The 24,332-nt window shown below is 40.1% G+C and overlaps 1 protein-coding gene across 1 annotated transcript; it reads right to left on the bottom strand.

Moving 5' to 3' along the window:
- Positions 1-9,640: 9,640 nt before the first annotated feature.
- On the bottom strand, positions 9,641-11,184 carry NEUROG1 (neurogenin 1). Its single transcript, XM_073649276.1, has 2 exons — positions 11,051-11,184; positions 9,641-10,820 (listed from the first exon to the last, which is right to left on the bottom strand). Exon 2 carries the CDS (start codon positions 10,805-10,807, stop codon positions 10,133-10,135), a length of 675 nt encoding a protein of 224 aa, XP_073505377.1. The 5' UTR covers positions 10,808-10,820; positions 11,051-11,184; the 3' UTR covers positions 9,641-10,132.
- Positions 11,185-24,332: the final 13,148 nt, after the last annotated feature.

The following is a 24,332-nucleotide window of genomic DNA, read 5'->3' as shown; positions in this document are numbered from 1 at the left end:
ATGCACTGCACACTTTTAGGATTCTCCCTTGCACAAATATGTGATTTGTATACTTCTGGCCACATTCCGACTAGACGTGTCCAGCCTCGCTCAATTTATTTTCATTGAGTGAGGCCACGCATGTCTAGTCAGATAGTCACTATCACATCTTAATAGTGTGCAGTGCGCACTGTGAGAAGTCAGAAGTCTGCAGTCACATAGAATGACTGCAGACTCATCACAAACTTGGACAACATCTTTAACACTCCTAACATAAATAAAAGTATGAGAATTAGTCAGTATCACAAAAAATGTTTACATCCAGGTACCTGGTAGATGACGTCTCTGGAGCTGGTCTCTTTCTTTTCTTCTCCATCTTGTCCAGACACATGATGACTTTGCTGATCCACAGCTCATCTCTGCAGACTTCCATCTTCTCCGGTCTTCTGCACCTCATCCCCACACGATGCTCTTAAAGATAGCAGTGTCATTATAATGCTCCTGAATAAAAAATATCCGCCCTACACTGACCCCCTGAATAAATAATTGCCCCTCACTATTCCCTGCTCAAAAGATGAGCCCCACATTGTCTCTCTTATGGTACATGCTCTCCACACTGCCCTCTCCTTACCATACTGGGCAACCTCTTCACACTGTCCTCTCACACTGTGTGCCACCTATAGGGCCCAATCCCCATATTGTGTTGGCATCGATCCCTCCCTTGTGTCCTCAAATCATCCCAATCCCGTTACACTAAATCTCCCACACACACAGTAAATACCCCCCTTCCGCACACCGTAAATACCCCCCTTACAGTAAATATCCCCCCTCCCACACACAGTAAATACCCCCTTACAGTAAATATCCCCCCTTCCACACACAGTAAATAACCCCCCTTCCACAAACAGTAAATACCCTGCTCCCACACACAGTAAATACCCCCCCTCCCACACACAGTAAATACCCCTCTTACAGTAAATATCCCCCCTCCCACACACAGTAAATATCCCCCCTCCCACACACAGTAAATAACCCCCCTTCCACAAACAGTAAATACCCTGCTCCCACACACAGTAAATACCCCCCATCCCACACACAGTAAATACCCCCCTTACAGTAAATATCCCCCCTCCCACACACAGTAAATACCCCCCTTACAGTAAATATCCCCCCTCCCACACACAGTAAATACCCTGCTCCAACACACAGTAAATACCCCTCTTCCACACACACAGTAAATACCCCCCTTCCACACACAGTATATACCCCCTCCCACACACAGTAAATACCCCCCTTACAGTAAATACCCCCCTCCCACACACAGTAAATACCCCCCTTACAGTAAATACTCCCCCTCCCACACACAGTAAATACCCCCCTTCCACATACAGTAAATACCCCCTTACAGTAAATACCCCCCTCCCACACACAGTAAATACCCCCCACACACAGTAAATACCCTCCTTACAGTAAATACCCCCCTCCCAGACACAGTAAATACCCCCTTATAGTAAATACCCCCCTCCCACACACAGTAAATACCCCCCCACACACAGTAAATACCCCCTTACAGTAAATACCCCCTCCCAGACACAGTAAATACCCCCTTATAGTAAATACTCCCCTCCCAGACACAGTAAATGCCCCACTCCCACACACAGTAGATACCCCCTTACAGTAAATACCCCCCTCGGAAGCGCTCCGCTCTGGAGGGTTAGAGAGAGAGAGAGGCAGGAGGCAGCGTGCAGCGTGCTATGTCAGCATGCACAGCCAGGACCCTGATCGTCAGCATGCCCCAGCCAGGACCTGCGTGTCACGTGCGGCGTGCTATGTCAGCACGCCCAAGTTAAAGGTACCGCACACTGCCCAATTCCGGCCGCCAGGTGCAGTGTTGTTGTGCCACCTGTGGCCGCAGACGGACCTAACGCAGGCCGTGTCCGCAGGTGATTTAAATGTGCAGAGTGCTGCTGTTAGTACAATGTGTCACCTGCGCCACAGACAGACCTGCTGCGGGCCACGACTGCAGGTGATTTAAGTGTGCAGGGTGGCTCTGAGCTGTTACTAAGTGACCGGCCTGGGGGGCATATGCCCCACCGCCCCTGCTTTTTCTACTCTGGCGAAATTGATGCAATTTTAGTTGTGTGTGGCAAAATTTTCTTGAAATGTGGAGACTCCTGGTTGGGTCTCCATATGGTGAGTTGCCTGTAGTGGAAGGGGTGTCAAGCCCCATTATACTATTTCTACTCTGGTAAAATTGATGCCACTTTAGTGATATGTGGCAATAATTTTTTGAAATGTGGAGACTCGTGGTTGGGTCTACTTCATGTGTGTTGCCTGTAGCAGTAGGGCTCCCAGATCGGTAGGCCTGCACTTACTTTCAGTCAACTACCTGTGTTACTATCTTACATTTTTCTAGCAATAGTAGTCTATAAAACTGATATTTGTTCCACCTGAGTGTGGACCAAAACCAGGTGAGGAACAATCAGAGAAAAGGTATAATAGAAACAAGTCACCAATTCTGGATTTATCATCCACTCCTGGTTTTGACTCCCACTCCTGAGAAAAAATACTGACCAAATACTGATAGTGGGGCCGTGGCCTTCCTCTGAGCCTCAGAGGAAGCATGACTCTTGTACAAAATGGCTATTTAAGTGATATTTTACCAAGAAGTGGTGAGTACCCCAACTTTCTTTGCATCATATTTACATTTGGACTTTTCCATGGTGAGCACCACTTTGGCATTTCTTTGCTGTAAGTCTATGATACCAAAAATGACTACAACTTGATTGTGCAGGATGTGAATGGGAACAGTGCCAGATCCTTGTTTTCTATATTTTTGGACATATAAGTGAGGTTTTAATATCAAGAATGTCATTTTATTGCTTAATAAAGTAGAATAGAAAAGATACCCTGCAGTAAATAAATGGTAGCAATACATGTAAAAACATAGGGTACTTAGTTTTTAACCAAAAAGCATAACAGCCATCCCACCGTGACAAGGTGTACCCATTCAGGGTGGCCATACGTCACAATTCAGCTTAAAAAGGTAAAGAAATAACGATGTGAAACAACACAAGAGCAGCACACAGAGACCAGAGCTGATAATCATTTTTCTATAACAAAGCAATAGCCAATAACATAATTATTCTCGTAGTAGATCAGGGCACAAATCATGTAATTACATTAACAAGTGATAACAAGTGTCACATGATGCTAGGCCAACACTAGATTGCTATAATGTGGCCACATGGTGACATAATTACTGTGATCCGCACACTTGCCTACTCTCATGGGTGGATGAAATTAGAGTAACAATATTGAGGAATCTGCGGATTTAAATGTCTTGATTGACTAAAAGCCTCAGGAATATATCTGTAAAAATCAGATGCCACATGGATGTTCTATGTGGGAACTGATTTTTTTACACATCCATAGACTTGAATAGGTGATTCTTATCAGGTATGCACAAGAAAGTAGCGCGTGCTGCTATTTGATTCTCACAGACAGTTGGCCAAATTATTCATCTGAGCAGCACTATTCAATGACATGGGTCAGTGTGCTGTCTGTATGCGATCCTATCAAAAATCAGACAGAACATGTCCAATTTATATGTTTATCTGCATGAGCCATTACTCTGAGACACTGCAGCATTTCCAAAGTATCTCCCTGCCTGCATCCCTTTCACTAGCAGGATAAATATATAGGGAAGAAGCAAGGAGCAGGAGTTTATTCAACTGGAGCAGGGAAAGGAGTTCATAGATAGATAGATAAGATAGATATATAGATACAACCCCTGGCAAAAATTATGGAATCACCGGGCTCGGAGGATGTTCATTCAGTTGTTTAATGTTGTTGAAAAAAAGAAGATCACAGACATGGCACAAAACTAAAGTCATTTCAAATGGCAACTTTAGGGCTTTAAGAAACACTAAAAGAAATCAAGATAAAAAATGTGGTACTCAGTAAGGGTAATTTTTTTCAGACCAAGCAGAGGGAAAAAATTATGGAATCACTCAATTCTGAGGAAAAAATTATGGAATCACCCTGTAAATTTTCATTTCCAAAACTAACACCTGCATCAAATTAGATCTGCTCGTTAGTCTGCATCTAAAAAGGAGTGATCACACCTTGGAGAGCTGTTGTACCAAGTGGACTGACATGAATCATGGCTCCAACATGAGAGATATCAATTGAAACAAAGGAGAGGATTATCAAAATCTTAAAAGAAGGTAAATCATCACGCAATGTTGCAAAAGATGTTGGTTATTCACAGTCAGCTGTGTCAAAAATCTGGACCAAGTACAAACAACATGGGAAGGTTGTTAAAGGCAAGCATACTGGTAGACAAAGGAAGATATCAAAGCATCAAGATCGGAAACTTAAAGCAATATATCTCCAAAACAGGAAATGCACAACAAAACAAATGAGGAACGAATGGGAGGAAACTGGAGTCAATGTCTGTGACCGAACTGTAAGAAACCGCCTAGAGGAAATGGGATTTACATACAAAAAAAAAAGCAAAACAAAACCATCATTAACACCTAAACAGAAAAAAAACAAAGTTACAATGGGCTAAGGAAAAGTAATCGTGGACTGTGGATGACTGGATGAAAGTCATATTCAGTGATGAATCGCGAATCTGCATTGGGCAAGGTGATGATGCTGGAACTTTTGTTTGGTGCCGTTTCAATGAGATTTATAAAGATGACTGCATGAAGAGAACATGCAAATTTCCACAGTCATTGATGATATGGGGCAGCATGTCAAGGCACTGGGGAGATGGCTGTCATTACATCTTCAATAAATGCCCAAGTTTACATTGATATTTTGGACAGTTTTCTTATCCCATCAATTGAAAGGATGTTTGGGGATGATGACATCATTTTCCAAGATGATAATGCATCCTGCCATAGAGCAAAAACGGTGAAAACATTCCTTGAAAGAAGACACATAAGGTCAATGTCATGGCCTGCAAATATTCCGGATCTCAATCCAATTGAAAATCTTTGGTGGAAGTTGAAGAAAATGGTCCATGACAAGGCTCCAACCTGCAAAGCTGATCTGGCAACAGGAATCAGAGAAAGTTGGAGCCAGATTGATGAAGTGTACTGTTTGTTACTCATTAAGTCCATGCCTCAGAGACTGCAAGCTGTTATTAAAGCCAGAAGTGGTGCAACAAAATACTAGTGATGTATTGGAGTGTTCTTTTGTGTGTTTGTTTTTGATGATTCCATAATTTTTTCCTCAGAATTGAGTGATTCCATAACTTTTTCCCTCTGCTTGGTCTGAAAAAATTACCCTTACTGAGTACCACATTGTTTATCTTGATTTCATTTGAAATGACTTTAGTTTTGTGCCATGTCTGTGATCTGCTTTTTTTCAATAACATTAAACAACTGAATGAACATCCTCCGAGCCCGGTGATTCCATAATTTTTGCCAGGGGTTGTAGAAGGATAGATAGAAGCATAGATAAGACAGATATATAGATAGAAGGATAGATAGATAGATAGATAGATAGATAGATAGAAGGATAGATAAGATAGATAAGATAGATAGATTAGATAGATAGATAGAAGGATAGATAGATAGATAGATAGGATAAATAGAAAGATAGATAGATAGATGATAGAAATAGATAGATAGAAATAGATAGATAGATTGATAGATAGGATAGATAGAAGGATATAGATAGAAGGATAGATAGATAGATAGATAGATAGAAGGATATAGATAGGATAGATAGATAGATAGATAGATGATAGAAATAGATAGATAGATAGATAGATAGATAGATAGATGATAGAAATAGATAATAGATAGACAGATAATAGAAATAGACAGATAGATAGATTATAGAAATATAGATAGATAGATAGATAGATAATACAAATCGATAGATAATATATAGATTATAGAAATTTATGGATAGATAAATATTTATAATAAAAACAGATAGATATAGGTAGATATCGAAATAAGATAAAGATTTTGTTATACCTGTGAGGCCGTGCACCTGCCATCTGCTCTAGCTTTGGGTATGTGGCCATGATCCGGAGCCGCTGCAGGTTTAATGCTGCGTGCTTAAGCAGCCTCAAACCTGCAGTGTCCAGATGTTACAGCATAGTGGATGGATTTCTAGAAAGCCCATGTCCACTATGCGTCTCTGTGCACCTGCGGATCACGTGAGGAAACTGACATGTGGCGCATATTTCAGACCTGCAGCATCTCAATTTCTCTTGCAGGTCCGCATGCGGGCTTCACCCATAGACTAACATCAATGAGGAAAGTCTGCAGATGAAAAAAAAAAATTGCTGCTGCTCATTTGCATAATGAGAGCAGAAGCCGCATGGTTAATCTGTAGAGTCGGAGCCGCAGGCGGCTCTGGATCGTATATAGATAGATATCAGATAGATATATAATAGAAATAGATAGATGATTGATAGATATGGATAGATAGATAGAGAGAGAGAGAGATGGATGGGTAGATAGATAATGGAGATAGATAGACAGACAGATAGATAGATAGATAGATAGATAGATAGATAGATAGATAGATAGATAGATAGATAGATAGATAGATAGATAGATAGATAGAGTATTAGAGCTAGATGAATGCCTAGAAGCTAGCTGAGGGAGGGATAATCTGGCTGTGGCCTCTCTTGTCTGCATACAGCTGGTATTTGGGGATGAAATTGGATTGAATCTGGCTTGCAGCAGGAAGCTGGTGAGTTTTGTGGCGTTGGTGTCATGGTGTGCCCCTCCTAAAGACTTCATATCTAAAGCTCCCCTCAGACACGTGCACCTACAGCCCCATTGCCTGGACCCCTTGCTGCACTCACAAATAGAGGATTTACCCTCTGCTATAGAAGCAGGCTAAGCCCTGAGCAATAGAGCCCAAGTGAGTCCCTTCATACATCCTCCATAATGAGAGGTGAAGATAAAGAGGAGCACTGCGGCCGCCTCTATAAGGAGCACAGGCTTCTCTGCTTTACTGACCATTCTCCTTCAGGGTAATGACTTCCTCCTAGCACTGCGGCCATGGCTGAGCTCTGCCTACTGCTAGCAGTCATTATTCTGCTTAAGAAACTATAACAATAAGAAAGCCACACTAGAACCACTTGGACATATACTATAGCAGTTGTTGTCTATTAACCCTCGCATGTCAGGCAATAAATATTCCCCTGTTCCTGTGCATACAGAAAGAAAAGGTCCCATGTAATTGTCATTTTATATTGGGCAACAATCCATTATACACCCCCTCTGTGAGAGCAGCACATGTAGGACACACACTACATATATACATATATACATGGACACAAGACATAGCCTGATGGCATTTATAATAGCCGCATCCAGAGAAGAGCTGCATCACCTGGCTGCACTTATTAGTAATCATCAGTATATCTGGCCATGCCAAGATGCCCACAGGTACCACCATGACTGTTTTATTTCCCAAGAAACGGTCATTGTGTTTATTGGGTTGTATGTGACTTACCATTACAGTAAGCGGTAAATTGTAAGGAAATGTAGCCAATTTTTCTTTGACTATTCTATTTCATGCACTAATCAGAGAGTTTTATGGGTGATGTACAGTAGGTGTGTACTGCCTCCACAAATGCACACTATCCTCCACTCATGCACACTATCCTCCACACATGCACACTATCCTCCACACATGCACACTATCCTCCACACATGCACACTATCCTCCACACATGCACACTATCCTCCACACATGCACACTATCCTCCACACATGCACACTATCCTCCACACATGCACACTATCCTCCACACATGCACACTATCCTCCACACATGCACACTATCCTCCACACATGCTCACTATCCTCCACACATGCACACTATCCTCCACACATGCACACTATCCTCCACACATGCACACTATCCTCCACACATGCACACTATCCTCCACACATGCACACTATCCTCCACACATGCACACTATCCTCCACACCTCCACTAATTGCTGGAATCCTTGGTTTTATTGTTTTTATAGGTTGTTTAAAACTTTCTGATTGCAGGTGTAAAAGATAATGACAGGAAATTAGGTGGATATCTATTAGATAGATAGATAGATAGATAGATAGATAGATAGATAAGAAAATAAAAAGAAAGACAGCACTCCAAAACTAAATGCAAAAAAAGTGGACTTTATTAAGCCCAAATGGCAACGTTTGGTACACGGAACCTTTCTCAAGGTTCTATTTATTTTCTTGTATTCTTCAACAATTGGATACTTGTTTGTGTGATGGAAATATATTTACAGATCCATAGATAGATAGATAGATAGATAGATAGATAGATAGATAGATAATGAGATGTATACTAAACAGAAAATTAGTTGGGATAGATACATTAAGCCTACCTTAAACATTAAAAACTATGATACTATATATATATATATATATATATATATATATATATATATACAATCTAGCCAGCTATCATCAAATTCTCTCTCAATATATATACAGTATATATAGTATATATATATGTGTATATATACAGTATATATATATATATAGTATATATATTCATATAGATATACATATCATACTCATACATATATCATCAAATTCTCTCTCTCAATATATTTATATATACAGTACATATATATATATATATATATATATATATCTCCTACTCATACATATATCATCAAATTCCCTCTCTTGATATATATATATATATATATATATATATATATATATATATATATATATATCTCAAGAGAGAATTTGATGTTTGACAGAGATGGATAGATAGATAATTAGATGTCTATTAGGTAGATAATTAAATTTAAACTAAATAAAAAAATAGTTGGCTTATCTATTGGATATATCTAAACGCAGGGGTAGACAGACAGACTGATAACCTGATGATTGATGGAAAGAAAGAAAGATGCTTGTGAATTAGATAGATAGTTCCATAGATAGCCAGACAGTGAGAAAGAAATGGAGTGGCTATGACTATGTATAGGCAGAGGTCCTGGCCACGCGTCTGTGCTTCTTGCAGTTCCCTGGAGTCACTAATGCCTCATGTGCATTCTACAGCAGGTCGATGATCGCCATCACAGCCCCCCATTAGCCACACAATTGGAAGCTTTCCCAGTGAATGGTGTGTAGGATGTGGCCGCAGTATCAGGGCTATAGTGGTTTGTGTTGCTGACGATCTGCGGGGATTTAGCGCCTGCGCTGTGGGCGCACTGTCACTGCGCTTCCTTCCCGACTGTGCCTTTTGCTATTGATCCCTATATTCCCTGGCATTTTATAGTTTGGTGAAAGACACAGTTTTGTGGTGAAATAACACTAGATAATTACAAATTTCCTGCATTTATTGACTAGTTTTAAAATATCAAATGAAATCAAAACTATAACAAAAAAATAAAATATTTCCTAAGGAAAATGTCATGTTTATACCTGATTTCTTTTTGTCTTCTTATTCTCAATGCTGCAGGACACAAGGTAATATATATTTGCAATAAGGACCCAGAGAGGTGATTTAATATAAATGTAGAAAATTTATTTCGCAATCTGCAATCCAAATAAGAAGATGATACATAATAGAATAAAATCTTTATCTACAAAAAAAATACATTTTCATATGAATGAAACATTTTTGAATAAATTAAACTCCCATCAGGATCCCTGGTCTCCAGCACTGAGGGTCCTCTCAGTCCCGGAGGTCAGGATAAATAATGCATGAGCCCACCGCCTTGTCTCCTATTCAAGGCCTTTCATTGTATTGTCAGAGGGTCCAAACCAAATTTTCATGCTCATTTTTCTTCGTGAGAGTTTTACAAATTGTAAAATTGACTTTTCACCCAGTCTGCAGCACGAGATCTGACCTGTTCATCATGAGAAGAGGCTCTGGACAATTTGTAGTGAACAACGCAGGAAAGTGCAAAAGTAAGTGACCCCCTTATAGATATTCTGATCAGAAGGGATGTTCACAGTCTTTAAGAAAGTTAAATATATGTGAATACCTCTCAATTATTCTTTAAGGCAGTATGTATGTAGAATTTGATGCAAACCCATGCTTCTATATCATACTACAGGACACTTTGTGAGAGTAAAAATGAAGGTTCGCATATTAAGGCCAACACTCAAGAAATCTCCTTATGTCTACATTTACTGGAACTGCACAAAGCATGGAGAATTCTGCAGAAAGTTCTGAGGAATGCTGTGGAGTGAGAAGAAGTTTTCAGTGTGCCCATAGTAACAGTCTTCTGATAAAGCTGGGCTGCTTGGATTAGAGGTGCAGGCTGAGAAGGATGAAGATGATGATGATGATGCTGGAGAGGCTATGGACATCCATGAACCAGCATCACTGCCAGGGCTTGAAGGAGCTGCAGGACTCATGTATTCAGGTTTAACAAGTTCTACTTGGGGTTTGTCTTTTGTCTGGTCAGCCAACCTCAAGGTTTCAGACAGAGCCCAGATATAGTTGTGAGCGAATCTCAGGGTCTCAATCTTAGTTAACTTTGTGTCATCAGGGAAGCATGGCAAGATGCTTCTGAGCTCATCTAAGGCTGAGTTGAGGTTGTGCATTCTGTTCCTCTCCCTGTCATTAGCTTTCACTCTTCGGGTTTTCTTGATGGTGTGAAGAACAGCCTCATTTTTCACCCTCCTTCTGCCCCTTCTTTTCTTTTTCTCCTCACACTTTTCAGGTGTTTGTGCTGGAGATGTAAGGTCTCCTCCAGTGGAGTATGGCGAAGGGGACTGAAGACTATTGTAGTCCTCATCTTCTGAAGGAGAGAATGACAGCCTGCTGGAGGTATCATAATCAGAGAAGGCTCTGTCCATAGTGGGTGGAGATCTGTGGGGATACAAAGTACATGTGATGAGTGATCTGCAAGCTTGTACACAGCCAAGCATGGAGAAGACAAAAAGAAAGTTAAAAGACAACTGGGATTATGTAATAGTTATAAGTTAGTTTTACAATGTACCATGGTGCACGCAGCCATGTGAAGGACACTAAGCACAGATGATACAAGTAGAGAGAATAGGTAGTAGTAGCAATATGTTGAGAAGGGACAGGATACTTACATTGGACACAGTGTAGCAGTGGATCAAAGTCTTGGAGAAATCTTGGAAGGAGAAAAGTTGAGCTCCTCTTGAGGGACACGCGACAACTCTTGTTTTTGAAGTGATCCTTGTCCTGTGAGCTCGTGTGAGCAGGGAGTTTGGCACACGACTGGCCTCAGACACCTTATATAGTGTGTAAGACAATAGCCCTCCCCCCAGCCCCCCTGGACTCAGGGATGAATGAATGAATGAATGAAGGCATCAGGTCTGCCCCGTGCTGCACTCTCTGTGATCTGCATAATTTATGTCCCGGCTTCCATCCTCCCCCGGGAGTGTGCCCATCATTACTGCAAGCCAATCACAGGGCACACGTGAGCCAGCACTGCTTGCCCCAGCACCATTAGTCTATTAAAAGAAGAAGGGGGAAGAAAAGAAAAAGAAAACAAGAACAAAGTGATTACTTAGCCTGGAAGGCAGAGGCACGTTCCCAGTGAAAGGACATTGCAGCCTTATTGTCAGAAGAGCTTAACTTCTAGAATATTCAATGACACTTCTGTTCATAAGATCATATCTATCTCTCTCTCTCTATCTATCTATTAGCTATCTATCTCTCTCTATCTATCTATCATCTATCTATCTATTGCTCACAATATCTATCTATTATCTATTATCTATCTATCTATCTATTATCTATCTATCTATTGCTCACAATATCTATCTATCTATCTATTTATCTATCTATCTATTTATCTATCTATCTATCTATCCATCTATCTATCTATCTATCTATCTATCTATCTATCTATCTATCCATCTATCTATCTATCTATCTATCTATTGCTCACAATATCTATCTATCTTTCTATCTATCTATTATCTATCTATCTATTGCTCATAATATCTATCTATTATCTATCTATCTATATCCATCTATCTATCTATCTTTCTATTATCTATCTATCTATTGCTCACAATATCTATCTATCTATATATCTATTATCTATCTATCTATTGCTCACAATATCTATCTATCTATATATCTATTATCTATCTATCTATTGCTCACAATATCTATCTATCTATTTATCTATCTATTTATCTATCTATCTATCCATCTATCTATCTATCTATCTATCTATTGCTCACAATATCTATCTATCTTTCTATCTATCTATTATCTATCTATCTATTGCTCACAATATCTATCTATCTTTCTATCTATCTATCTATCTATTATCTATCTATCTATTGCTCACAATATCTATCTATCTATCTATCTATCTATCTATCTAGCTCTCTATCTATTATCTATCTATCTATTGCTCACAATATCTATCTATCTATCTATCCTTTTATCTATCTATATGTTGCTCACAATATCTATCTATCTATATCTATCTATCTATCTATCTATCTATCTCTCTATTTATCTATCCTTATATCTATCTATTTTTCTAGCTATACATCTATCTATCTAACTGTTTCAATGCTCCACTAAAGATTGTGTAACTGTTAGGCTGCACTTTTGTAATCTGCTATTAGTATTGTATGCGTCCTTTGTCCTATATTTATATCACTGCATATACAGTATCAAGTATATATCCATTGTCCATGAGTTTTCAAAAAGTGGCAAGAGATTCTACCAGCCACATTTCTTTTTTTTTTGCATATGTGCTGATCTACAAAATTTGCAACCTTATCCCTAAATGTGGTGTAAAGCCTATTTACGCATTAATATTTTTAGAAAACTGTGTCATGTCATGTCAGTGTGCACAGAGGTGTAGATGAATGAGTATATTTTTTCTATCCTCAGGGATAGAAGATTGACAGCGAAGTTCTGTTTTCATCATTGTGGTGAGTTTCCATATAACTTAGTTACCATATACTGTCACATTCATGATGTCAGTACTGTGACATCACATAAATTATGGTTTTAGGGGGTACTATTATCTCAAGCATTGAAAGAGTAACTAAACCCTTGTAATGCAATTTCATATATATTTTCATATATATTTCATTGTGCTTACAATCACAAGCAGATTGGTGGGGGTCCGGGTCCTGAAGCTCTCACTGATTGCTCAATCCATGAGAGGTGTGCAGCTTAGGAGAAAGAAGCACATAGCTCCTGTCTGAACGCGCACATAGCCCAGAGTATGGATTCAAAAGAAAGTATAGATTACAAAGCCCTATGCTTCCTATTGAATCTGTGCTCTGGGCTTGGTGCACTCTACCAGAACCCTGTCTCCTAAGCTGCGGACCTCTCCTCCTGGGAAGGGGGTTGAGCGAGCCATAGGGGTTTCAAGGCCCAGATCCCACCAATCTGCTTGGGACTGTAAAAGTAATGAAATATCAAAATACAATACAAAGCATTAGTAACATTTTAAAAAAGCTCCTAAAAGTTGAGTTTCACTCTAAACATTGGCAAAAGAGAATAGATAATACCAAACAATTGTTATGGGAGACAGGGTTGGATCAGACTTTTTGGAGGATGTAATGTTGTTCTGGATGAAAGGGAAGGGACACTCATAGAAAAAGGTGTCTATGGATTAAAAATAAAAATGAAAAAGGTGTATCATATTGAAGCTACAAATGGTAGGAGAATTTTGAAGAAAAAAAAAGGCTATAAAATAATTGCCGTAAAGTACACAAATAAGAGTAACATACATTGTACAACCACAACCACAATTCAATTAAGCACCCATATCACAGTACTACAAAGTGCCAAAATAAAATCACATACAGTGTAGAGATCAAATATTAATAATGCTGAAAAGGTGGTGTTAGACGCCACAGATGTTGGTCCCTAATTACAAAAAAGTGGGACGCTGTGTAAAATGTAAATCTTTTCATGTTATTATGGGTGATGGTGGGATAATCAAAGTCTTTGCAAATTTACTTTGAAGAAAATGTTTCTGAAATTGTTCCACAATTCTTAGATGCAGTTGTTCACAGATCGGTGAACCTCTGACCTTCTTTCCTTCTGAGAGACTCTGCCTCTCTAACAAGCTCTTTTTATACACAGTAACATGACATTTTCAAATGAAATGGAAAGATGTCCAACTTTCAACTACTGATCTGTGTTCTGTGTTGTGTTGTGAATAAAACATTAACAATAAGACATTTCCAAATCATTGCCTTGTTTTCTTTACCTTTTACAAAGTGTCCCAACTTTTTTGGATTTGGCATTGTAGAAGAGAACGTCAATGGAGTTTGACTCTTTGCACTCACTATAATCTAATACAGATGAAGGAAAATGGGTGGGTGGCGCACCTTACTCCAGTAGGTTATTGGTTCAAAATTGGTTGAAGAGTGGTGTACAAAATGGCAGTCTTGATAATTATATAACTGCTGGGACCCTTAGCATTATACCGTGATTGCTCATTTTCTTGTGATTGGTGTGTGTCCCAGTGGTCAGAACCCCCACATGTCATACGCAATTATACATTTGTCAACTATTCAATGGATGGGAGATGAGGTGTGACTATGGGAATTTATTTTTAATAGGGTTAGCATGATTAAAATCCATATAAAGCTCCTGTAAGCTGAATAATGGGGTGCTATTTGGATATGTTGTTGCACTGCATTCTGTAAAATGGAGTTGTTAGGCCTCAGCAGTAGTGATGAGTGATTATGTATTGGCAATCCTTTCGGCGAGTATTTGCGGCGTGCTCAGCATTTCTGTTAGTGTCACCACGGCTGCAAGTGTCACGGCTGTTAGACAGCCGTGACACATGCAGGGATTGCCTGTCAAACAGGCAATCCCTGCATGTGTCACAGCTGTCTAACAGTCGCAAGACATGCAGCTGTGGCGACACTAATAGAAATGCTGAGCACCCCGCAAATACTCGGTGAGCACCCGAGCATGCTCGCCGAAAGGGTTAACAATACATGCTCTCTCATCACTACTCAGCAGATGTTAGTGAATTTCCATGTAGGCATAAAACGATCCAAGTGTTATCTCTGTTTATCATCCGATTCTCATCAGTGTTTGGTCCATGTGTCAGTTTTTATCATCAGTATTTTATCAGTGATTTTCATGTATGAAAAAAATTAAATAAATGAATTATGATGCATCTCCTATTCATTGTAACATTAATCAGGGACAGCACACGGAGATCACACGTGCTGCACGCTGACGCCATCCATGTGCTGTCAGTTGTTTTCATGGACCCATAGACTTGTATTGGTAAATTTGTGACTCTAATAAAAACTGGACATGAACCCTTTAATTTTTTACAGACCACTCGGTCTGTAAAAAAACCCCACACATGTGATAAGCTCCCTAGACTATAAGGCCACATGCACCCGTTGAGTATTTGCTGAGTTTATACATCAGTATTTGTAAGTCAAAGCCATCAAAGTGGGTGATAAATACAGAAGTGGTGACCTGTTTCTATCATACTTTTCCTCTGATTGTTCCTCTTCTGGTTTTGGCTTATAAATACTGATGTAAAAAACTCACCAAATAGCATGAAAAGCACAGATAGAACACACATGTGAAAAACGTATGTCTGAATGAGGCCGTGCTCTGTGTCTATCTGTAAAATAGAGGGAATACAGTGCCCTGCAATAAAATTTTTACTTCAACAAAAAAGATAAAAAAATTGTTTTTTCTAACACCTCCCACACAATTTTTGAACCAAATGAATGCATACAATCTGTATCAAACTATAACTTGATCTTTACAGCATCACATGTAACTGAAATAGTAAAATTAAAGTTTGCTACCTTTTGGCACATAAAGCATTAAATGTTAAAGAAGTTGTCCACTACTTTTTCATTGATGCCCTATTCCGCACCCGGCACCCCCGCCGATCAGCTGTTATCGGTGCCGCCGCCGGGTACTGCACATCCGCTTCCCATTGAATTTAATAGAAGGAGGATGTGCAGTACCCCACGGTGGCCACTACAGATGGACGGCCAAGCACCGCAAGTAAGTTCTTCCAGCCGGCAGCGCCGATAACAGCTGGGGTGCCGAGTGCGGGACCCCAGCCGATCATACATTGATGCCCTGTCCTACGGATAGAGCATCAATGAAAAAGTAGTGGACAACTTCTTTAACTTTGCTACATCGGTAATGTTGCTGATAACCAAAGGCACAGATGGGACAGACGCATTGTGAGAACCTCACAAACCTTGGTAACAATCTCATATATTAGCTTGTGCCTGGAGACTAAAGGCCGAAAGTCAGCTGAACCTGACAATATTGGTGGGATCTGACAACAGTCTAATGTGTATGGGGGCCTCCTGACTCTCCTCAACAGATGATGTTAAGGCAAAGAAGGATTCGGCCATTAGAATTTCAATAGCCGATCCTTTTGCGAGATAATCCTTGGCCATCGGAGTCTGGCAGCCATGTTCTCATAGTGAACACAAGAGTGCTGGGCCAAGCTTAGTGATTCGGCGTATGGGGGAGTCAGGGCAGGTAAGATCTAGTCTATATGGGGGTCTTCATTCAAGGTGATGTTACACTTAAAAATATATATACATTAGCTTTTCTCCAGTAGGAAAAAACGTTCTCACAAAATGCACTGCAAAGGTATGATCAATATAAGCAAAAGTACATGACAAGATGAAGAATTAAATATGCCATTGTGTTGATGAGTTTGTCATTACTAGATTAGATGACAAATGGTGTTATTGGACAGATACAGGTTACACTCAAAATGATTGACTGACCAGCAGAACGCAGGGGCCACAGCAGGCAGTGCTGTCCCACAGCTACTTTATTGCCGTAGTGACACAACAACCCCCTTCCATGCAGTGGTGTAACTTTAATCAAGGCACCAACTATTACGTGTGATTAAACAGTTTGTCCACTACTTTTACTTTTACATTGATGGCCTATCCTTAAGACAGGTCATCAATGTCTGATTGGCCAGGGTCTGACATACGGTACCCCCGCCGATCAGATGCTATCGGTGGTGGCAGCGGCAGTGGCCACCGGCCGGAAGTACTTACTTGCCAAGCTGCTCCATCTTTTGGTAGTGGCTTAGTACTGCACCTCCGCCTCCTATTCAAATCAATAGGGAACAAATGTACAGCCCCCGTGGGCAAAACTAAGGAGGCTCATGGGATTATAATGCATTTGTTTTTCTATGTTATATGTTTTAAAATCTACCTGTATTATTGTAATGCTTGTCTTTTTTCTCCCTGAATTTTCAAGGGTTAATGAACACAGCGTTTTGGCGGGATTTCAAGTTGCTGGGCAAACCTGAACAACTTGGTGATCTTTCCCCACCCGAATTTTATCGCATCTGGATTGGTGGATCATCTGTAGGCGATGCCAAGTTGGTTTATATATATATCACTGGGGGGTGCTAGGGTAAAGTGTTTCCCTGACCTGCTAGCTGAAAAGGATCCCCGGCCCTCCCTCCCTGTTATTTTATCTTTAATTTTATTATTTTGTCGCTGCTTTATTAGAGGGGGGTCACACCCAGCTAGTTTGGCTGGGTGATGCTGGTAAATGATATGTTATATTTTATAGGCTCGAGTCAATTAAGGGCTGAGTGAAATGCCTTGGACTGATTCATATTGATTGATTATTTATGAGTGATAAAATGTTTATCTTTTAATATTAACCTCTTAATAAAAGCATAGTGGCCTATTTTGTTGCACAATTTCATGGTTTGTTTGTCTTATTTGCGCGTATCTCTTTGCATAATATAGCATTTATAATACCATGTGTAGTACCAAGCTCCAGCCACCACAAGTAGCTCGGCAAGTGGACTGGCGGCTGTCACCACCATCAGCGGGGGAATGCCGATCAGATGTTGATGTCCTATCCTAGGGATAGGCTGTCAATGTAAAAGTAGTGGACAACCTATTTAATAATATTGGTCTTATATGACCCACAGGGACCTCTTGGGCCTACTAAGCCATTCGGTATTAATTTCCCTGCTTCCATATCTTCATAATTACAGCTCTGCCCACTTACCTGAATAAGCTGAGCCACTGTACCACACACAGCCTCATATGTATTGCAGTGGCAGGTAATGCAGTGCTCCAGCGTGGGACCTCCACGCATCATACACAGATGACCCAAACGACTGACTATATACTCTACAGTGAAACGAAAAAACAATCTGTGAAAATTTGATTTCCCATTGTGTTTTTGATGGGTTATTATATTTGGCCTGTGACATCGTTTAGAGAACTTTGTGGGTTTATTATTCTGAATGGAGGTCTATGTGGGGTCCATTATACTGTATGGTGGACTATGTGGGGTCATTATTCTGAATGGTGGACTATGTGGGGTCCATTATAATGTACGGAGGACTATGTGGGGCCCATTATACTCTGTGGAGGGCTATGTGGTGCCCATAATACTGTATGGAGGACTATGTGGGGCCCATTATACTGTACGGAGGACTATGTGGGGCCCATTATACTGTGTGGAGGGCTGTATGAGGTTCATACTGTGTTGAGGTCACCATACTTTGCTAGGGGAGGTACAGTAGGGTCATCATACAGCGCGTGTGGAGTGCACTGTGGAGGAATTCACTCTGGGGGTATCAGTTTGGGAGGAACTTTTGTGTTGGCATGATACTTTATGGGGGCAACGAAAGTGCAATTTATGGGCTTCAGTAGGAGGAAACTTACTTTGTAAGGGCTGGAAAGTTGTGAGATATGCTCTTATGTGACCCCACCGAATATTATTTATTTATTTTTTTGGAAAGTGGCAGGGCTCAATTAGAACTTCTGCTATGGAACACCATGATTTCTTTGTGCGCTTCTGCTCATGAGGAAATACCCAATGCTCTGGTCATGTGGTCTGACTCTTAAGATTTATTAATTAAAATGTGGTGTTGTGTGTCTGTATTTACTATCGTATCATATGCAAGTAAAAAAAAATCCAAGATTCTCTTACTGATGACATAGTCCAAAACATACAGAACTTAGATGACGACATCCGTGTGCTCTTCTTTTTTTTCCTCAGACCCATTGATTTAAAGATTTAAATTGATGAGTTTGATCTGTCACTTGAATCAAAAAGAGACGTGTTTCCATTTTTCATGGAAATGCGAACAGACCTATAGTCTATAATGGGTACATGTTCCATCAGTGATAAATGGATGTCTGAATGAGAGTATTGTGAATTGTAGTGTATCTGTAGAGTATCCTAAATGGCCAAATATACAGAAACTGACCATTTGCTACTTCAATGCTGTTGATATGCTAAACCATTGGATAAAATATGGGTGGTATTAGGACAAGCGTTTGATTTATGGAAAGTGCTGCCGATTCCACACATCATTTCGTATTGATATAAACTGTATACATAGACAGCAATGTCTTAATTGTTCTGTAACATGATGTCACTGTGGTCCCATACATCAGCAGAATGGAGCCTAATTTTGCTATAGTGCCTTCCTGGGCACTGTCTGCAGTCTATATGAATATACTGTAGTGCGGACTATGTCACACGATACTTTGGTCAGTCGTCGTGTGCACAGCGTCTAAGAGTGGGGTTACTGTGTTTCAGAGAGGGCAAGTGTTAAAGCTCTGAATTGTTAAACGTAAAGATGGACAGAAGGTGCTTTCCCAGAGGACATATCACCCCCATGATTAAGATTTGGAGTCAGTTTACAGTTCAAATGCTCCAGGCAATAAAGGGTTTTAGCCTAAGTAGAAAGCTACTGCATGATGACTGCTGAGACTAAGATGAACGGTATATTTGCAATTTTACAAATCATGAAACTAAGTTCTCGTCCACATGTAGCAGAGCCAAAATTGTCACCTAACTGCTAGCTTTATGCACTGCGGTCCCTTTGGATATGTCCATCTGAAACTTCTGCTCCTGAAATCCCTCCAATGGATGTGGATTTGGTTTGCTTCTGTAGCATGAACATGGATTTTCAATAGACCAATACAGATGTATGAACATTTCTACAACCAATGCCCATTTCGGAGACCAATGGTTGCAGCTGAGTATTTCAATGCAGATGTATTTTTTATTTGCTGCAATTAAAATGTTTTAATGAGACAAGCAGAAAATCAGCCATTAATTATTTATTTCAAACACTTCTAGGCTCCTTTGAGCGGCCTCTATTTAGGAATACTTTAGCGAGGAGCCTGCAGTTTTATTCTTCAGCTTGTATTATACATAGGAGTGAAGAAGTCATTTATAAATAATTACACAATGTTTTGTGTCTCTTGGTTTGTATAATATATCAAAGCGATTAGTACAGCCATTGTCCCATTGTAAACGCCTTTTTTTCTTCTCCCCATCCTTTCAGTTTCACTTGCAATGTCCTCTTTCCTAACCCTTTTCTAAAAACCCTTTGTCTTCTTCATTCTTCCCCCGTGTTGCAGTCCTTACCCTTTATTTTTATTCAAACATTCACAGCAGGCAGAGAGAAAGCTACTTCTGTCCAGGCCTATGGTATAACATAACTTATCCCTACAGACTGGAGCAGAGGAGCGTTGCTTAATCCGTAACTACTTCGCCCGACGTACATATAAAACAATAGTCAAAAGAAGATTTAATCAGAGCTTATTCATTTATTGCTTGGTGGATGATACATCACAAATACTGTTTTAGCTATGTAATATTATAAACTGGACATCAAATATGAAATCTTATCAGTAAAAAAAAATTCTTTTTTGCTTTTTGGTAAAGAAATTATTTATGCTAAACTGAACCGCTGTGCTATATTGAGCACTGAGTCTAATGGGGTGGTGCGTGACACATGGATTCCCTGTTTAATGTTTGAGTCATGCAACGTATAAGTTCTTAAATGGTTCTGAATCCCTATGTTTCTCCTCTAGTAATATAAAAGCACTTATTCTCATCTCCGATGCCAGCGCCGTTCCAGAAGTGGAGGTACTGGCTTTCCCAGGGATCGCATTACATTGTTATGTCACGCGATCACCGTGGCCAATCAGCGGCCATTTCAGTCTCTTCTCCTTTGAGCGTAATTGACACCCAGAGAAAGTGAGGCCTGCAGCTGCTCTCTCACTTCATCCAGACATATAGATTTGTCTGAAGATGGGAAGAGTGAAGCCATCGCTGATTAGCTGCAGAGATCGCGTAACATAATGTCATGCAATCCTCTGGAGAGCCAATGCTGAAATGGCGCTGGCACCGAAGGTGAGTATAGGTGTTATTATTTTTCTAGAGGGAAACGTAGGGATTCAGAGGCTAGAGTTACATGGAGATATGGTTGCCACACCTGTTGTATCACCAAGGTTTGCTCTCTGCCATTGCTACATTACTTTGCAATACAAGTGAATGTGGTCACATTGTGACCCCGAGAGTACTGCGACTGCAACAAGCAAGTCAAAAGAAGTTCAACTTCACATGATTTTTTGAGACTTGCTTGATGCAATAACAGTACACTTGGGGTTACAATGCTACCTCATTTCTCTTTTAATGTGCTGTGATGTAGCAGCGGTACCGAGATAACCTCTGTAGGTGACAGGTGTTGTTGCCAAAGTCATAGTGTAGCCCTAGCCTTAATAGGGTGGTCTGAAACACAAATTAATTTTAATCCTAAGTGCCTATGTATTTAAAGTTATAATCTAATATTTTTTTCTAGTACACTTTTATTAAAAATTCCCTGTTTTTCTAAGTGCACAGTAGCAATGGGCTCTCCCTCTGGCTCAGATCAGAAGTAAAGAGCCGGCAAGAGTGCACACTGTCAGTGCATGCTGTAAGAATACCTGGTAGAGATCAGCACTGCCCCCACAAGTGACTCTCTTGCCGGCTCGTTACTTCAGATCTCAGTGCATGGTGACAATGATCCACTGACCATACATCGGAATTGACAGCTGACACGATCAGCCTCTGCCCCACTGAGGACATTTCATTTGAGTATTCCAGTATGCTCTGAGATTCTCAAATGATTGTCATCAAAAAGGAAGTGGTAAAAAAATAAAATAACGCAATTAGATAGTGAGGGGAGGATAGATAATTTTTAATTAAAGTGTATTAGAAAAAAAATTACATGATGACATTAAATAGAGAGGCATTTATGATTAAAATTAATGTGTTTGTTGGACTACCCCTTTAAATTAGCAAAATTATTTAGAAATGTTTTTTTTTAAATATGTACAAATGTTTCCCGAAGTCACCTTTCCACTAGATTTATAAGGACTCCAATTTGTTACCATAAAAAAAACTTACCTTATTGAAACCTATTATCCAAATTTGGATGCTGCAATCCCATCACGATTACTGTACATACGAGTATATACTTATAGTATTACATAACATAAGCATCTCTCGACAAAATACCTCAAATTTTATTTATTTTTAGAAGCTGGTCATTTTGTGCCACTAATCTGGAGAAATGATGAGCCAGAAGGAAAAGTAAAGAAAGACATATCTGTTTTGCTTTTTCTGGGAAAGCTGTGTTACGCCCAATCTAATGTTTACTTGATCCCATCTGGTCTATGTGTCCTGGGCAGTAATGTCCTCGAAAGGCATGCTCAGCCAACCACTGACTGAAGTAGATCATTTCTGTGGCCATTGATTGATGGAGTGGGGATTTTCAGCCATTTTCAGTGTGTCGAGGTGGGACTAAGAAGTACGACCAGCAGGGACTGTGTTAAGGGTTTCTCCAGGCATTTCATATTAATAACCTATCCTCATGATTGGTCATCAAGATCAGATCAGTTAGGGTCTTACTCCCACCTATCAGCTGCTGTTAACTCTTATTCTTTTAAATAGGAGCTAACTTGCCTTAGGGTGCTATCAGATTGCGCTCAAGGGTCCCGTCGTTTTGTGGTGGATGGAGGGGTTTGGACGTATGTGCCGATGGGGCCATAGACTGTAAGGACAGAGAAAACATGCGCTTTGACGTGCATCATTTTTGGGAGGGTACGCCTACAGGAGGCGGACCCTCAGACGTAGTAGACTTCGTCTCAGTGTCCACCTTCAGTAGGTGCACACCCTGAAAATGGTGCACATCAGAATGCACATTCGTTCACCATAACAGTCCATGGCCCCATCCAAACCCCTTTTTGAGGGAAGGGGTTCGTACTATGCTACGACTGGACCCACGAACACAACGTGAAAGCACCGATATCTGGCAGTACTTATTGAATTGAGTAGTACTGTACAGCCCCGTTCAGTCTTTACATCTGGCCTCCTACAGAGTTAATAACAACTGATCAGTGCGTGTGTCTTATGTCAGACCCACTGCTGATCTGATATTACTTACCTATCCTAGAGATAGATCATCTATATCATAAACCCCTTTAAGGACTGGGTGGCCATATTTAGAAACAGAGCATAAACTTCTCCCATAAAAGTATCGCAAAATCAACTGCTGTCAAGGATTTGCTTAGGTAGAGACTGTGTAAGTGTCGGGACAGAAGGAATGGGGGATTGCTGAAGGTGAGTATCACTTTTTTTTAACAGTTTAAGGCATTTAAAAATATAATCTTGATAAATATTGTTGTTGTTTTGATTCTGTTTTTTTTTTAGGTGCCACTCTTCTCAATAGGCTATGTCAAGTACTGCAGCTCAGACCCATTCACTCTAAAAGATATCAAGTCTCTCTCTATGAGGACCGAGCGTGATTAATAGCAATATACAAAATTCCATGGACGCCTTTAACTTTTTTGTTTTCCTCTATAGAAGTGAACGGTCAGTTTAGAGGTTCCAACGGAGACCTCAGCTGATTGAAGGGTCTCCAAGCAGTAGCACCTCCTGTAATCAGCCTATCTGTGGGGTCTTACTGTCTGAATAGGACATGTCCATTGCGGAAAAACTCTTTAAATATGGTAATTGTTTTTGTCTATTAGGATGACCTACAGTAACAAAAAGTACTACCTAAAACCAAAAACTAATGAGAAAGTGCACATCTGGTGTATCAATTATGCAACAGGAACTTTAAGAAAGGAGACTGTGTGTGTTTTTGGACGAGGGAAGTCGCTGTAGCTTAGGGTGCTATGTGTAATTGTCTTGGCCGGCAGGATCACTCCACATTATTACCCCTATAAAACAATAAAAATAACATTTTTACAAGATTGTGCAGCTCTGTCGACAGGGATATTAGGAAAGCAATCAGCTCTCATTATGCACAGGGTGACACAGGATACTATACTGTCTGGCCCGCAGAGGACATAGAACGTGATATGGTTCTGCATATAAGAGGATTCTACTAGAAAGCCCTGTTATGGGATTAAAAGTTCACGAGATGGGATCAGATAGATTCCCAGCTCTTTATACAGGCACGTGAGAAAATGTTCCAATATCCAGAGTTGGAACACAGCTAATCCATGTTATCCAAAGGCAAAGCCTATGGCACTTTTTTTTGTTGGGTGATGGGGGGAATAAATACTATGCCCCTCT

The sequence above is a fragment of the Phyllobates terribilis genome, unplaced genomic scaffold (assembly GCF_046119375.1).
Source record: "Phyllobates terribilis strain yellow unplaced genomic scaffold, ASM4611937v1 Scaffold_10__3_contigs__length_209671492, whole genome shotgun sequence".
NCBI lineage: Eukaryota > Metazoa > Chordata > Amphibia > Anura > Dendrobatidae > Phyllobates > Phyllobates terribilis.
Note: the sequence above shows the minus strand (reverse complement) of the source record. Positions and strands in the feature narration are given on the sequence as shown.

Coding starts and splice junctions, on each gene's coding strand:
- NEUROG1 (XM_073649276.1), bottom strand. CDS start 10,807: ATGGACAGAGCCTTCTCTGATTATGATACCTCCAGCAGGCTGTCATTC.